The sequence below is a fragment of the Rhinatrema bivittatum genome, chromosome 8, assembly GCF_901001135.1.
Source record: "Rhinatrema bivittatum chromosome 8, aRhiBiv1.1, whole genome shotgun sequence".
NCBI classification, from domain to species: domain Eukaryota; kingdom Metazoa; phylum Chordata; class Amphibia; order Gymnophiona; family Rhinatrematidae; genus Rhinatrema; species Rhinatrema bivittatum.
The window spans coordinates 253,826,421-253,844,412 of record NC_042622.1 but is presented as its reverse complement, the minus strand read 5'-3'; the positions used below and the strand labels follow the sequence as shown (position 1 = coordinate 253,844,412).

The window sequence follows — 17,992 nt, the reverse complement described above, 5'->3', positions numbered from 1 at the left end:
TCCCGCAGCATGCCAGTGAGAGAGAATGTGTGTTGGGGAGGAGAGGGTGAGAGAGAGCAGGAGGGCGTGAGAGACAGCATGGGGGGGATGCCAGTGAGAGAGAATGTGTGTGGGAGAGGAGAGGGGGTGCGGGGGATGCTTGAGTGTGGGTTTCAGAGAGGGAGCCTATATGAGAGGATGTGTGTGTATGCGAGAGAGTGAAGGGAGCCTGTATGAAGGTGTGTGTATGTGGAAGGGACACACAGTGAATTTCTAGGGAAATTCTGCTCAAAATATTTAAAATTCTGTAACTTTAAGTAATAACTTTTTTCTTTAATAATTTAAAATGTAATTAATTAAAGACTGTCATGTTAATTGTGTTATTTTGACCAATATAAAGTTTGCAGAATTTTGCAGAATTTTCAGTTTTTGTGCGCAGAATTTTAAATTCTTTTGCACAGAATTCCCCCAGGAGTAGTATTTGTATCTACTATTATGTGTGTTCATGTACCTGTGTAATTGAGGGAGAGCTAGATTAGATTAATGCAGCGTCTCTGTGTGTGTGTGATTCTCTGTTTTTCATACTGTTGCTACAGTGCCAGTGGGTATGCTGCACTCTTGTGACTGAGAGTGAATGAGACCTTTGGGTGCTTCTCTGCATTGGGGATGGGGTGGAGCGGGAGGCCGAGAATCCTATTACAGCATTATGATGTCTATGTGTACCTCACACTTCCTCTTTTGTCCCCATGTGTGGCTGATGGAGGCTAGAACTCCAGATATGTATGTGTGTGTTTGTGTTGGCATTCTCTTCTTTCTGTGTTTGAAGGAGACTTGAGAATCTTACTGTACTGTAAGAATCTGCACCCCTGTCTCATTTTTCCTGTATGGCTGTGGAAAACTTAAATCCTTAATAAACTCAGCCTCTTCGTCTGCAGGAGCACTCACATTCTCATTCTTTTTCAGTGTCTGTGTGCATGCATCCTTTTGTGTACTTGAGGGAGACGAAGACCCTTGTGTTGGGGGATAAAGAAAACTTCAGTTGCTTGGGAGAGAAAAAAATTGCCAAGTTTGGAACCAAGTAGGGGTTTTTGATGCTCTGAGAATCGGTTCCACCACTAATCTGATACTTAAATCTAATCACGCCTCGAGCCGCAGTTGTTTTAATTAAACTCTGAGGAATTCTGCACAATGTGCTGGAAGATTAACATTTTTGTTTAATTAGAAACATTCAGTAATAGTTGTATGAGGCCTGGCCTCCGCCACACACACACACACACACACATAAACACACATGCGTGTGCATGCACACACATGCACGCAACCAGTTAAGATGGGTATTCTCAGTGTGGATTAATTGGTTCATGAAATTCACTAAGCATTTTTCCCATAGACACAGAATGGGAAAAAAGCCTTAGTGAATCAGGCCCATATATGGTTGAGCCAGGTGGCATTGTATCATTAGGAACATGAATTCTCATAATAATCCATCATGGTGCCATCAGTTTTTCAGGCATGTAGACTTACTGGTTTCTTATTGCACGCCAATAACATTTTGAAAAGTACAGGGATGTTTTGGTCTTCTTCTGCTTTCCTCTGAGCTTTCTACTTGTCCAGCCCGTTCAGTGCTGCGTTGCATACGGATAGTGATGCAGATAGAAGTTAAGATGATGAGCAGGAGGAGGAGTCACACCTGATCCTGCCTGTTTCTGTAAATTGCCTTTTAGAGAACTGACTGGTGGGGTGGTGAGCAGGAGGAAGGGGAGTGGCTTAAAGGAACACAACCCTAGGGATCTGTTTCCCCCACCCCATGTTCATCCTGTTCTCAGGGAGGCAAGGGCTGCATGGTGTGAACTAAATAAGGGATCTTGTATAGTCATCTACCCCAAAAGTGGTGATTAAGGGGGAAGATGTCAGAACTGTCCTGGATAGAGAGTGATATCTTAAAAGCAGTCATGCTTTGCGGCTGGCAGCTGGGATGTATTTTTTAAAAGTGTGCACAGAAATAACTGGGCGGACAGAATGGGATAGTTGGTCTTTTTCTGCTGTCATCTACCTTGTAAGTGTGAACCTTCCCCCCAGTCTCAAGCTCAGGACGTGGGCTTGACATAGGAAATCAGATCTCCCTTTCGTGGCAGTGTATAGGCTGCTGGTGGGTCTGCATCACCAGGCTGGTGTCTTATTTATGTTTCTTGTTAAATCCAAATTGTCTCATTTCTCTCTCAAAATCATTTTTTGACCTTTCTCTTTCCACCCTCTACCCCTTCTTTCTCTTAGTTTTGTCCATATTAAAAAGAAAAGAAAAAAATTGAAGCCAGTATCTCTATTAAAGATTAGTGTAATCTGATATTTTCTCTTCCTTTTTTGTGGTTTGTTTTTTTTTTGTAGAGGACCAGTTGCCACCTGGCTTCCCAAACATTGACATGGGGCCCCAGCTGAAGGTCGTGGAGCGTACAAGGACTGCCACCATGCTGTGTGCGGCCAGCGGAAACCCCGATCCTGAAATCACTTGGTTCAAAGATTTCCTGCCTGTTGACCCTGGCACGAGCAACGGGAGAATCAAACAGCTGAGATCAGGTAAGAACCTCACACCAGGTAGCAGTACAGAGTTAGCCTGCTCATTGTGAAGAAAAGGGGCCTCTCGTATTACCCGGCAGATGTGGTGCAAGGGGGAGTGGAATCCGGCCCTTGCACTCTGCAGAGGAATGCGCCATGCAAGGAAAAGCAAGATGAAGAGAAGAAAACTTTGGAAGAAGAATTCAGGCGCTGGGCCAAGATAAGCATGCTCAAGAAGGCTTGGACATTGCAGAAGAGGAGACTGGGCACTGGTGCAGATTGACCAAGCGCAGGGAAGTGGTCAGCCTCGTCCAGTGCTTTTGCAGGAGTCAGACAAAGGGAAATGCTGGAGAGAATGGCTCTGCGGGGGGGGGGAGAGAGAGATTCATAAAATAAAGAGCTATCCAGTGAGCTCTGGTGCAGACTGAGCATTGCTTGGGTTGTGGAGAAACCAGGGATGAGCCTAGGAAATGGCTCTGGTGTTGGGAATCTGAAACCACAGCCTGGCCCAGTCGGCTAAAAATGACACTGGAAAGAAGTTCATTCAGTTAATGGTGGGACTTCAGCTCAGCTGGCTCGGAAATCTGGCGAGGTGGAAATGTTAGCCTGGGCTGTGGACTACAGAAATACCATGCTAGAAAGTTAAAAAAAAAAAAAAGAAAGTAACTTCTTTACTTAAAAGTGTACTGTTTTCTCTATTGTTTGGGTCTTGGGCATGGCAGCAATTTTAAGTTCCTTCCCCCCTCTACACCTTGCAGACACTCTCTGGGAGCCCATGGGCTGCTCCTGTAGTAATCTCTTGATGTGTTCAGCTGATTGTTGAGCATCAAGTCTGTGTCCTGCTTTTGAATATGAAGGGATTTCTGCCCTTGAGGGCAGGCACAGTATTTTAACCACCTTTTCTGAGTCAGTTGGGGCTGAAGTGTGTCTCTTTAATAAAATAAAAATAAATACCTGGAGGTCTGGCTGAGTGCTCTGCCATGAAGAGGGTCCCTGGTTCTGTTCCTGAATGGGGGCCTTCAGCACCCCTGGCCAGCCGGGGCTGGGGATGCTGCAGAGCTGGGAGTCATGGTCGTTAGGTTTCAGAACCCATGGTACAGCATCCTGGAAGGAGCCCCGGAGCGTGGCTCCTGGACGCCAGACCATTGCTGCAATAATGAGACTAGAAACAATGGAAGAGGAAGGGGTTCTGTTAAAATAGGGGGGGAAGCCCCAGGTAGTTGCAAATGAAGGCTCAGGGCGCCAGAGTACCAGCTGTGGTTCCGTCTGAGCTGGAAGGAAAATGGACAAAGGAGGAACTACTGGGCCAAAAGAAAGTCTCCCAAGAAAACAGTTTTTTTTTAAAAAATGTTTTTGAATTATTACTTTAAATTTTAAACAAAAGCATCTCAAGTTCAGACATCTCCTGGTGATTAGAAACATTATCTGGAAGGCGGTTGTTCTTCTCTTTTATTTATATATATATATATATATATATATATATATATATATATCAAAGCCAATATTCAGCTGCTATTGTCTGAACAAGTTAGCCGGATAAACTTATTTGGCTAACTTGGTCCAGATATTCAGTGGCTTGGTTACACCACTGAATAGGCTTAGCTATCTTATAGTTAGCTGGATAAGTTTATCTGGCTAATTCCAGCTAACTAAGCCAGATAAGGGTGAATATCAGTGCTTATCCAGCTAAGTTAGCCAGATAAGTAGCTCTGCCCCAGAATGCTCTTGTCTGGCTAACTGTTTAGCTGGATAAACAGCAGCAGCCGCCACTGAGCACAGGCGAATAGTCAGGCAGCACCACTTAGCCAGCTAAGTCGGAACTGAAACCAGCTAAGTGGTGCTGAATCTTTTACAGTATTGTCACTGAACCCGGAAACTGTGAACCCTCCAATACCAGCTAAAAGCAGCCAGGGATTGGGGAGGGACAGAGGCAATCTACCATAAGTTTGAAAGAGAGAGCACCCATGAATGGCAAGGTTTTTGTTGTTGTTGTTTGTGGTCTGGCTTGACAAATGATTTAATACAACTGTCTTCCTTGTGTGACAGGTATCGTGTGATAGACTGTTGAGGGGGAAGGGCATTGCTGTTGCAGTGTTGGGAACAAAGATAGAAATATGGGGAGGGAGGGAACTTCCTCACCTCCCTGACCTGCCTCACGCTTTCAGGCCGATGCAGTATAGTGCACACAGCCGAGCGCATGGCTTTACATGCGCTTGGACGCGGGTTTTGGATGCGCATCCAAAATCCCTTATGTAATAAGGAGATTAACGCATCCAAAACGTGCGTACAAACCAGTTCATAACTAATAGCGCTCATCACATGTAAATTCATGTTGGTGAAGCTGTTGAGCTATTATCCATGTATACAAATAAATAAATGTGCACCTGATGCACATTTTTACTCTCAAAAATTAACGCCTACCCTGAAGCAGGCGTTAATTCTTGAGGAGCCCCTAAAGTGAACAGAAAAGCAGAAAATATTGCTTTTCTATAGTTCCTCTAAGTCAATATTGTGGCAGTATTAAGTCGGAGAAACTGAAAAAAGAGTAAGGGGAAAAAAAAACGTCGCCAGTAGACAGGTTAGGAAAACAAAGGCTCAATTAACGAGCGCCCATTTTCGTAACACATGGCTGTGTACAGGTTAGGAAAATGGATGCTCATGAAATTGAGCGCCCGTTTTCTTAACCCACACTGACAGTCACCTCTCCTGGGCACCCGCTGCCGAGGAGGCACTAGGGATGCTCAGTTTCCCCATGTGCCTCCTTTTTACTGCGGCAGCCCATTTAAATATTAAATTGGGCGCCAGGCAGAGGTGGATGGGCACGCGTTAGAGCATTTTACACATAGCCGTACTGCATCGGCCTGTTTGTCTTTGATGGTGATAGTGTTGGAGGTGCGAGTAGGGTGGGGAAGGGCATGTGGCTTCCGGTGAGCCTGAGCCGTAAATCTGAACATGTCCAGTGAGTTTTAGGGCACACGCCCCTACCCCCCTCAACCAGAAAAGTGCTTTTTTTTAACACGGGGTTGTATTGGTTTCTGTGTGTCTTTACCTAACCTGTCTGTCCAGCTGTCTTTGTTCTGTGTGTTTATTTGTTAAATTATTGTTATATGTTGTTTTTCCCTTCACCAACGTCAACTTTTTTTCTATTCAGAGCTCTTTCGATCTATCAGAACTTATTTATTAATAATTTATAGTTTAAACTGTACTTTAAAAGTGTGCTTTCTTTTGCTTTCTCCACAACGTCCTCGTTTTCTCTCTCAGCATTTCATGAGAGATATGTAAAATGAATTTGGTCGTCTTGGTCCCCACCAAACGGGTCTGGTTTTTAGGGTAACCAAAACTTGCAGATTAACCTGGCTCTTACGCTGTATGTTTGCCAGTATATCTCATGAATATTCCCGCTGTATATTCTAAGAACCCAAACCTTTTTTGGGGAGGAGGCAGGGGGCATGTGGATCAGGTTTGTGAATGAGTAGAACACGATAATATTTCAAAGGGTCACAAATGATAAAAGAAAAAAAACAAATTGCACACAACTCCCAGAACAGTAGGATTCAGGCTCTCAAGCCTTAACTCCATTATTTGCAGGTCAGATTTATCAAGCTTGCTGAGCACTCTTTGGACCAGTGTTCCCAGCCTGGAACAAGAGACACACTTAATCTGTCTGATTTTCTAGGGGAGGTGCAGGGAAATATATATATATTTTTTTTTAGTTGTAGCCTGTGCTAAATCAGTGTTTTCCAGACACACCTAACCAGTCATGTTTTCATGCATAAGATAGATTTGCATACCCTGAGTCTATCTCATGCATATTCGTTGCAGAAATCCAGCAAACCCAACTGGCTAGGTATGCCTCCAGGAGAGAGTTGGGAAACATTGGGTTAGACCGTTTAGTGCAGTGGCTCTCCACCCCGTCCTGAGGGTACACCTAACCAGTCATGTTTTCATGCATAAGATAGATTTGCATACCCTGAGTCTATCTCATGCATATTCATTGCAGAAATCCAGCAAACCCAACTGGCTAGGTATGCCTCCAGGAGAGAGTTGGGAAACATTGGGTTAGACTGTTTAGTGCAGTGGCTCTCCACCCCGTCCTGAGGGTACACCTAACCAGCCAGGTTTTCAGGATATCCACAGTGAGTATGCATGAGATAGATTTGCATGCACTGCCTCCATTGTATGCAAATCTATCTCATGCATATTCATTGTGGATATGGTGTGCCTCGAGGACTGGGTTTAGAACTCCTGGTTTAGTGCATGCTAAAATATGAAATAAAAAATATTTTGTTTGCTTTTTCTATTGTTTCATGTTGGAAACGAAACAGGAAATGTCCTTGATGTTTCTTTGACATTTCACAACAAAAGCACATCCCTATGGTTTTCAGGATATCAGCACTGAATGCGCATGAGAGAGATTTACATATATTGGAGAACCATCCTGAAAACTGGACTTGGTGTGCCTCTAGGGCTGGATTGGGAAACACAGATCTAGATCCTAACATATTCACTGGCCTGTTTTCCAGGCGCATTTGTTTCCACCATAGATTTTACTCCTGAATTCCCTTACATTTTCGTTCATTGAAGTGTGTGTGTGTGTATATATTAGAGATGTGAATCGTGTGATCGATCGTCTTAACGATCGATTTCGGTTGGAGGGGGGGAGGGAATCTGATCGTCACGGTTTTGTTTTTGTAAATATCGTGTAAATCGGGGGAGGGTGGGAAAACTACAACGCACCGCAGGCCCGAGAGTAAAAGATCACACCGGGACCCCTGCTCTGGACCCCAGGTAATTTAAGGCATTTTGGGGGGGTTCGGGAGGGTGGGGGATTTATTTTAAAGGGTCAGGGTGGGTTTTAGGGTTGTTTTAGTGTGCCGGTTTTTCCGCCCTCCCCCTTCCCCTCTCCCTTCCCCCGATTTACGATTTTTGACGATAAATCGGGGGAATTCCTATTGTATCGCGCTTCTCACGATTTTTGACGATTTAAAATATATCGGACGATATTTTAAATCGTCAAAAAACGATTCACATCCCTAGTATATATATATACATTTGTGGGGTTTTTTTGGAAATCTAGTTTTTGGATAAAAAGATACGTACATTACCTGTTATGGCCATATCCCACATTATTTAAAAACACATTTTTCCAACATTTGTACCTTAGGGTATCATTGAAGCATGGGAGGAGATACACAGCAGTTCTCCAGTTTAACATGCACATTATGTGAAATAAAAATTCAGAATTTATAAAAGGGGCATCTTGATGATTTTATCGGTGTTAAATGGCCAACTGAATGATCTGCAAATAAATAAATAAGCCCACAATATTTTGTATTGCCTAGTAGTATGGCTTTAACTTGAGGCAAGGAAGCCCTGTGTGGCTATTTCTACCACTTAGCAAGGGCACAGAATAATGTGGAGATAATAATCGCATGCAGTGATTTAAAAGGAGAAACAGCTAAAGGTTAAACTGAGGTAACATTTACTGTGGCTCAGCACCATAACGCAGGTTGGGCACTGCTATATTAACTGTTTGGTGCCCGGAGTTGGGAAACATTCACGCTAGCCAAAAATACCTTGCAGTTCCCGACACGTAGCCTGGAACCTGCAGGCTCTAAAGGGCAGAGGCCAAAATTTAAACTGGCCAAGTTGCCCCAGGACACTTTTTTTTTTTTTTTAATGCTTTCATTTACTCCCCCACATGTGCACCTTTAGGGCAGAATACATTTCTGATGGAAGTTCAGAATGGTGGGAAGGTCTGGAATTAAATTTCGTGCTTGCGCAGGGGTGAGGTAAGGTTAGCCAAATGGAATTTTTTTTCTGTGAGTCGCCCGATAAACTCGACACCTGTGTTATCTGAGGAAGGACTGAAATTCCCCTGTGATCTTATTGAACTGAATTGATCCAGAAGGACTATGGTTAAGTTATTAAGCTATATAAAAGGTACTTTTAGGAGCAGCAAATGCACCTTACAGTGGGGGAGGCAGCTGTCTTTTAAAACCTACTAAACATTAGAAGCTAATTAAATTGTTCCGATATTTATCACATGTTCTATTTGATTAATATCTAACTGGTTAACAACCTGCTTTTCTTTTCTTTCTCCATTGTTTTTCTTTAACAATCAGAGACCTTTGGTAAGTTATTTTTGGAGAGAAGAAAAAAATAAACCGCAGCTGAAGCCAACTTTATCCCTAGACTAATCTCATCTTCCCAGCTTACAAAAAATAAATAATAAAGACAAGCATGTTTGGCATTTTTCCTACTAACCCGTTTAATAAGAACACTTCTGCTCTTAATAAACCTCCAGAGGGGCATTGCAGGCCATAAATGCAATAACAGCACATGCAGAAGACCAGCCCCACCCACCCTTGAAAAAATTTTTTAGACATGCATCTCATTGGCTAGCAGTGGGTCCTGGAATTCCCCCAGTTAATTCGTGTCTTGTACCATCCTTCCCTGCATCCACAGGGAAGTCGTCTCCTGTAGCCATGGCTGGAGTTTCACATCTAAAAGGATTTTTTTTGTTTGTTTTTATAAATTTACATCACGCTGTTACTCACCAGACCATCTATGGACTAGAATGAGGTGGCTAGAAGGCTCTGTGCCCTGATGGACAGACTTAGACAGCCCTGGTTGTACCTCCATTGCAAGTAGGAAGATGTAGTTCCAGTTCCTCTGTGAACAGCAGAAGCTGCAAGTCCATCTATGTAAAGTGCCCTGTGACATAGGAGCTTCTTATCACTTTACCTAGGCTTGGGTGATGGCAAAATTAAAGGTCCATTTCTAGCGATAGGTCGGATAAGGATTTGGGGGCATTACAGCATCTTCCTCAGAGTAGCTTCTGGGGACGTTGGGTTTGTAATGAGGGTCCGCAGTGGTGGTGGTGTTGCAGGTACTGCTCTGATCCCCTTAATACTGTGAACATGTGAGTGCAGTTGCCGCGGTCGGAGGAGGGGCACAGCATAAGTTGAGGATAACAAGCATGTCCTGATGAAGGCTTGTTCATTAAGACAGTGAAGGGACTGCTCCTATCTTCCCACCCCGAGCCGTAAGGGACGGAGCTATACACGGACGTGACCTGGCAGAACATGGTGGTGGTACAGTTCCTGCAGTTACCATGGAAATGCTGCCTCTGCTTTGCACATTTCAGAGCTCAATTTAACCAGCATGGTGTTAAAAAAAAAAAAAATAAAAAAATAGCTTGATTGGGCTGAAGGCCCCAGACAAATGCGGTCCCCAGGCCCTTGTGAAACCTCAGAGCTCTCTTGGTTAAAAAGAAGGGACGGGCAAGGAATCTGCAGCCCAAGAGGACCCTGGCAAGAGGGCTTCAACTTCCAAGGGCATTCACAACCCTCAGTCGTTCATTCTATTGGCTCCCTTTTGGGCAACATAAGCCAGCAGTCACCTAACCTATGCTTCTGACAGAGAGTCACCTAACCTATGCTTCTGTCAGAGCGTTGGGGAGTAAACGAGTAAAGACATTGTTGCAAGAGACTGAGCAGACAGCATCACAATAATAGTTTTCCTCAAGCATTCCTCTGGTTATGTTGCCTTGTAAAAGAATAAATAAATAAACTAAATTCCCTGTACGTACCTGGATCAGTCCAGACTCCTGGGTTTTGCCTCCCCTCCAGCAGATGGAGACAGAGAAGTTTTAACAGACTCCGTCCTATACCCCTGAGGTGCCACCTAGAGTCTGTTAGTATTTCTCTGTCTCCAGCAGATGGTAGAGGTACAAAACCTTTAGTCTGGGTTTGGTGTTAGGTTTTTAGTTTGTTGGTATTCGTTCCTTCGGGAATCTTAAAAAGACAAGGATTTAGTAAAAAAAAAAAAAACAAAGAGAGAAGATATCTCTTTAAGCCTCCCAGGGGGTTGCTAGGTCCTGGGGTTTTGTCTTGGTCGTGCTGGTTCTTTTTTAGGGCCCCGATCCTAATTTAGCTCGGGGATCATGCCGCATGGTGCGGCCTGCGGGCCGGAGTTTGTACCGGTTGCTTGTCGGGAGGGGAAGGCTCTTCAGGGAAGCCGATTCCGGCGAAATCACATCGCAGCAGCTCTAGAGCACACAGGGACCCTGGGAGGGCAGAATTGCTGCGGCAGCCTCAGGACCCTTTTCTCAGCGCGGGTACTGAAGCCTTACAGTGAACGTTCAGGGAGCAGGAGAAGGCTGCCCTGGGGGAGGGGAGCTCACCGCCACCTCTTTCGCTGCTTCCTGCTGCCCCGGGGGGGGGGGGGGGGGGGGGGGGGGGGGGGGGCTTGCAGGCAGCTCAGATCTCTTCCTCAGAGGAGGAACAGGGGAAAGATTCGGATGAGTCGTCTTCCTCATTCTCCTCCAATTTTGTTTATTTATTTAATGATTTTTGTATACCGGCATTCATGTCAAAACATATCACGTCGGTTTACATCATAACTCAAATGCTGATTAATACATTTGCATTTAAAATAAGGAGGATAACATCTAAAACATATTCATGTAAAATAAAATACAATCTAAAACATATCCATATCACAAAAAGCTAAAATGAAACTAAAACTAAAACTGTAAATCAAAGTACATCCTAAAAAATATACAGACTGTACCGCTAAAAGTTGTAATAAAGGAAATAAATACAGCAGAGTCAATCCTTGTTGTTAAAAGCTTGATTAAAAAGCCAGGTTTTGACTCATTTTTTAAAAGCTCTAATATTAGTTTCCATCCTCAAATGTGGTGGTAAAGTGTTCCATAAGTTGGGTTCGGCAATGGATAATGCTCTCTCTCGTACAGTGTTCATATGTGCAGATTTTATTGTCGGAATCGGTAGTAACCCAGTATTAGCGGATCTGGTTACTCGTGCTGGTACATGAAAATGTAGCGCTGCATTTAGCCAAACAACCTTCTCATTGTAAAGAGATTTGTGTATTAATGCAAGAGCTTTGTATTGTGATCTGTATCCAATAGGGAGCCAATGAAGCTCTTTCAGTACAGGAGTGATGTGATCAAATTTCTTTATATTAGTCAATACCCTAGTGGCAGAATTCTGCAAAAGCTGTAACGGTCGTATAGTTGCTGCATAAAGCCTTCAAAGCATGGAAAGCAGCAAAGAGCCATGAGGTCCCGGCGCCGCCGGGACCTCATGGCTCTTTGCTGCTTTCATCATATATACCGACATGAATCATATATACTGCTTACATCATATATACTGCTTACATCATATATACCGACATGAATGCCGGTATATATGATGTAATCAGCATTTGAGTGATGAGGCTCCACAAGGATGTACGCTTGTGGAGCCTCATCACTCCACAAGCGTACCAAGTCACACAGTGGCATAGAAGCCCCCAAGGCCAAACGCCCTCTCCAGTCCCTTTCCGGTCCAGTGGACAGTTCAGATACGGATGGGGCGGATGAAGGGGAGTCTCCTCCGCAAGCCCCTGGTGAGGGACTGGATGCGGATCAGGATTACCAGCTCCAGCCGGCCAAGCCAGTGGGTGCTCCTCTAATGGAGGGCGATGATCCCAAAGTGGTCCACCTGTTCAGAAGGGATGAACTAGGTCCACTTATCCCGGCCATTCTGGAGGAGCTGGGCATTGAGGTTCCTCCGGAGGACTCACGGTTTGGGGCTATGGATCCAGTGATGGTGGGGCTCAGGGGTCCAGCTCGATCCTTCCCGTTTCATATGTCACGGATATGTTATGGATCTTTTGTTTAAGGAGTGGGACACTCTGGGCTATGGACAAGTTATACCCACTTCCGGCGGAGGCGCTGGACCTCCTTAAGGTCCCTAAGGTGGATGCCACGGTCTTGGCAATGACCAAGAAAACCACCATCCTGGCAACAGGAGCCACTGCCCTGAAGGATTTGCTGGATCGCAAATAGGAGTTGCAACTTAAAAAGATTTTTGAGGTTTCTGCCCTAGAGGTCCGGGCCACTATGTGCAGCAGTTTCATGCTACGAGCCAGTCTCTGCTAGATGCAGGATTTGCAAGCAGCAGCAATCCTTTCTGCGAGTGAGGCGGTGCAAGCGGGGTGCCTGGAGGCGCCGGTAGCTTACAGTGCTGATGCGCTTTATTATCTGTTACGGACGTCTGGCAGGACTATGGTCTTGGCCGTGTCCGCCCGCAGGCTGCTCTGACTTAGACACTGGGCTGCATATGTTTCGTCTAAGGCTCAACTGGGTTCCTTGCCCTTCAAGGGTAAGCTGCTTTTCGGGCAACAATTGGAGGACATGATAAAATCTCTGGGGGAGAATAAAGTCCAAGGGTTGCCAGAGGATAGACCCAGGACAAGAGGATCCTTTCCTCAACGGGCGAGATTTCGGGGAAATCGCTGGTTCGTCCTTTCGACAGGGTCCCGGCCGCCAATCTTCTTGAAATCAGTCCTTTCGAGGGTACCGGCCTGCCAGAGATGGAGCCCCACAATCTCATGGAGGTCCCAAGTCAGCGCAATGAAGCAAGGCCGGTCCACTCTTCCATCCCAAGAACAGGGGGGAGGTTATCCCTTTTTCTAGAAGAGTGGACCAACTTAACCTCAGATCAGTGGGTTCTTAGTATAGTAGAACACGGTTACTCGTTAGATTTTGCTCGGCCGATCCATGAGCGGTACATGGTTTCCCCATACGGGTACCACCAAAAACACTGGGCAGTACAAGACACTCTGCGGTGGTTACAGGACCTAGGTGCCATAGTTCCGGTACCTGCAGGAGAGCTCAGGCGAGGGCTCTACTCCATCTACTTCGTGGTGCCCAAGAAGGAGGGCACCTTCCTTCCCAGCCTAGACTTAAAGAGAGTCATTCGGACTCTAAAGGTGCCTTGTTTTCGGATGGAAACTCTTCGCTCGGTGATAGCATCTGTAAACAAAGGGGAATTTCTAGCATCTCTGGATCTGACAGAAGCTTACTTGCATTCCTGTACGCCCGGATCATCAGAAATATTTGCGGTTTGCGATCCTGGGGCATCGTTTTCAATTTTGCACTCTACCATTCGGTCTGGCGACAGCGCCCAGAGTCTTCACCAAGGTGATGGTGGTTGTGGCAGCGGCCTTGCGAAAGGAGGGGATTCGGGTACACCCCTACCTGGACCATTGGCTGATTCGAGCGAAGGATTGGATAAGTTCTTGGAGGAGAAGTCCATTACCTGCTATTAAGTTCACTTAGAGAATAGCCACTGCCATTAGCAATGGTTACATGGAATAGACTTAGTTTTTGGGTACTTGCCAGGTTCTTATGGCCTGGATTGGCCACTGTTGGAAACAGGATGCTGGACTTGATGGACCCTTGGTCTGACCCAGTATGGCATTTTCTTATGTTCTTATGTTCTTAACAGCGGTGCAGAGGGTGCTACAGATGTTGAGCTAGTTGGGTTGGGTGGTCAACCCCAACAAGAGCCACCTGGTTTTCTCCCAGTCCTTGGAGTTTTTGGGTGCTCGGTTCGACAGTATCTTGGAAAAGGTTTTTCTTACAAAGGAAAGATTGTCCAAGCTTCTCACTCAGGTGGAGTCCTTGCGATCCATGCCTCGTCCCAGGATCTGGGATTATTTGCAGGTCCTTGGTTTGATGGCTTCCACTCTCGAGCTGGTGCCTTAGGCCTTTGCACATATGCGTCCTCTTCAGTCAGCCTTGTTTTCCTGGTGGAATCCACTCTCCGAACAGTTTCATCTTCTCCTCCCACTGACGGATTCGGCCAGTCCAGTCTTCTTTGGTAGCTGTGTCCAGACAATTTACAGCGGGGGGTGGATTTGGAAATTCACTCCTGGATAGTGGTAACCACCGATGCCAGCCTCTCCGGGTGGGGAGTGGTTTGTCAAGGAACGGCAGTGCAAGGCCAATGGGCAAGAATGGAATCCTCCTGGTCGATCAATCGGTTGGAAACAAAAGCGGTTCGGTTGGCGCTACTCCTTTAGTAGAGGGGCGATCAGTGAGGGTACTCTCTGCCAAGGCGACGACGGTGGCTTACATCAATCGTCAGGGGGAACCAGAAGTCGTCCGGTGGCTGCAGAAGCTCAGCTTTTAATCAACTGGGTGGAGCAACACCTTTACAAGATTGCGGCCTCTTACATTGCCGGGGTGGACAATGTGCAAGCCGATTTTCTCAGCCGTCACCAGTTGGACCCGGGGGAGTGGGAACTCTCCGAAGAGGCCTTTTGTCTTCTGTGCACACACTGGACCATGCCCTCCATGGATCTCATGGCGATGTGCCGCAATGCCAAGGCTCCTCGATTTTTCAGTTGGCGACGGGAACCAGGAGCAGAGGGGGTAGATGCTCTAGTCCTTCCCTGGCCAAAGGACGTTCTGTTGTACGTCTTTCCGCCGTGGCCGTTGGTCGGAAATGTTCTGCGCCACATCGAAGCTCATCTGGGCAAGGTGATACTCGTGGCTCTGGAGTGGCCGAGGCATCCGTGGTTTGCCGACCTTCTGAATCTAGCAGTGGACAGTCCGCTGAGATTTCGGCCATCTCCGAATCTCCTGCAACAAAGCCCCGTTTGGTTCGGAGAGATAGACTGCTTTTGTCTAGCGGCATAGCTTTTGAAAGGCAGCGATTAAGGAGTAAGGGTTACTCGAATGCAGTTATTGCCATGCTCTTACATTCCCATACAACTTCTACCTCCCTGGCGTACTTTAGAGTTTGGGGAGTGTTTGAATCCTGGTGTCTAGACCATGAAGTGCAGCCATCCAGGGCTTCAGTTCCGGATGTTCTGGATTTTTTACAGGCTGGATTAGCCAAGGGGCTGGCATTTAATTCTCTACGAGTTCAGGTGGCAGCCTTTGGTTATTTTTGTGGAAAGGTGCAGGCGGTTGCGCTAGCATCTCATCCGGATGTGGCTCGTTTTCTGAGAGGGGCTAAGCATTTGCTTCCTTCTGTCCGGAACCCCTGTACTTCGTGGAAGCTCAACCTGGTTCTCCGCACCCTTTGTAATGCTCCTTTTGAGCCATTGATACGAGCAACCCTGAAGACTCTGACATTGAAGGTCGTTTTTCTTGTGGCTATCTCCTCAGCAAGGCGTGTTTCCGAGCTTCAGGCCTTATCTTGCAGGGAGCCCTTCTTACAGAGTTCTGAAGCAGGAGTGTCCTTAAGAACAGTTCCCTCCTTTCATCCGAAAGTGGTGTCCTCCTTTCATTTGAATCAGTCAGTGGAGCTCCCTTCTTTCGCAGGTCTGGATTCTTCTACTCCAGAGTCTAGGGATTTAAGGCAGTTGGACGTAAAGAGGGTGCTGTTGCGTTACTTGGATGTCACGAACAGTTTCCGTCTTTCGGACCATCTGTTCGTTCTGTGGAGTGGACCCAGGAGGGGTCTTAAAGCTTCAAGGGCCACTATCACACGCTGGCTAAAGGAAGCTATTGTTTCAGCTTACCTTGTTCAGGGCTGTCCGATTCCGGTTGGCCTTAAAGCTCATTCTACTCGATCGCAAGCGGCCTTGTGGGCAAGATGTCAACAGGTGTCGCCGCAGGAAATTTGTGGGGTGGCTACCTGGAAATCTACACACACTTTTGTCAGGCATTATCGTCTCGATGTCCGGGCCCCTAAGCCCGGTTCCTTCAGGGCCAGAGTACTCCAAGCGGGACTCCCTGGTTAGGGAAGCTTTGGTACATCCCAGGAGTCTGGACTGATCCGGGTACGTTGAGGGAAAGAAAATTGGTTCTTACCTGCTAATTTTCATTCCTGTAGTACCACGGATCAGTCCAGAGTCCCGCCCATGGGAAAACGGAGAGTCCACTCGGCCGGTAGTTAGTCATATTTCTGCAAGTTTACCGAATGCCCACCTTTCAGGGAAAGAGTATGGGCATGGTTTTGTTCATTGGAGGTTGTTTATGTGGAAGTTATGCTTTAATCTTTATGCTTGGGTACAGTGTAATACTGAGACTCTAGGTGGCACCTCAGGGGTATAGGACGAAGTCCGTTAAAACTTCCATGTCTCCATCTGCTGGAGGGGAGACAAAACCCAGGAGTCTGGACTGATCTGTGGTACTACAGGAACGAAAATTTGCAGGTAATTACCAATTTTCCTATAAAGCTTTTGTGCTGTCAGAGTTTGCCTATTTTATGGCATTCGGACAACTCATAGGATGCGATCTGTACTTTTCAAAACTCACTGCTTTAGACAATAAAAACAATACACTGTTTTTAGATGTGAAACTCCATGTGGAAAATCTGCCATCTCAGAGCTGGGGGACATTCCTTCAGACCCAGTTATGATGGGAGTCCAGTGGGCCATGGTCCTTTGTGACAGCTGAAATCTGTGTAATGATTCCCACCATCTTATCCCCAGTCTACCTCTGTCGTTCCCAACCCCCACTCACTCTCCATCTCTGCCTTTCTCCCACCTCACTCATCTTCTCCTTTGGAAAAAACCTGGCACTTCCTCCCCCCACCTTTTCCCACACCCTCCCTATGGTGCTGCCATTGTATGAAGGACTATCTTGGTTCCATTTTTATTATTATTATTATTTTGTTAAGATAATCAAAATAGATTTAAAAGTCATCTCTCCTCTTCCCCATAACTACATTTTGCATAAATTTGTGATAGTAGGGGAGATAATATATTGAATTATATCACCTGAGAGTACCTTGTCTATCTGTGATTTTTGGGAACCTTTAGGTCATCATTTTCTATGGGGTTTTTGCAGACTCATAGATCACCACTTCTAGCTCTGCCATGCATGCCTGTTCAGGCTTTCTCAGTCCCCCTGAATTCACTTCTCTCTGTTCACATTCACACCTCACGTTGCTGCTGTTTAGCACTCTCCACACTACTAATTCAGCTTTCAGCACTTGCTATGAGAACCCCACCCCTACCTGCACCATTTGCCCCCTCTCTGTTGACTTCTGTCCCCAAGATAAATTTCTGGCATATAAAACCACTATTTCCAAAATTAGACTGCCGGAGGCACCACCAACCCACTGGAGCACAATGGCCGTTTGGGCTAGATGGCATCTCCAGAGATACAGAAAACGGGAATCAATTCCAACTATTGTATCATCCATAGCTGAAGTCACTGGGCATTTTTTTTTTTGGCTTACCTAGTTGATTCCAGAAAAATACATTGGTATTTTCTCTCCCTCTGCTCCTACCTACCCATCCCTTCTTTTTCTGGCTATATTGAATGATTTTTATTGGAATGTCTCTCAAAAGTACTCTTTTTATGGGAAAGTGGACATATTCATATTGCAAGAATCTGTGGGCCTCCATGCCCACAGCTCCAGTTATCAACTTATTGTCAGTAGGGATAATAAGATGTACAGCCTTGCTACTTACATCAAGGAAGGCCATATTGCAGCTGCAAAAGACCTAAATTCACAGAGACCCCTACCCCATCTCCATCAAAGTAAGCAAGCAGATCATTATGAAGGTAATTTTCAATAACGTGCATAAGTCAGTGTTGTCTAAAGTTAAGGCTGTATTTTATATACTATATGCCAGCAATCATACGGTTTATTAAAATGCCGTGTATCTCTGCCCCGAAAAAATGTATGTAAATGTCAGTGTG

At 45.8% G+C, this 17,992-nt stretch overlaps 1 protein-coding gene across 26 annotated transcripts in view; it reads left to right on the top strand.

The window, feature by feature from the left end:
* The window catches only part of PTPRS (protein tyrosine phosphatase receptor type S), a 568,002-nt gene that overhangs the window by 336,750 nt on the left and 213,260 nt on the right, over positions 1–17,992 (top strand). For all 26 annotated transcript variants that reach the window (XM_029614603.1, XM_029614614.1, XM_029614622.1 and 23 more), the window contains exon 6: positions 2,365–2,553. In XM_029614603.1, coding sequence (XP_029470463.1) covers positions 2,365–2,553 — 189 coding nt within the window. The remainder of the gene's footprint in view (positions 1–2,364; positions 2,554–17,992) is intronic.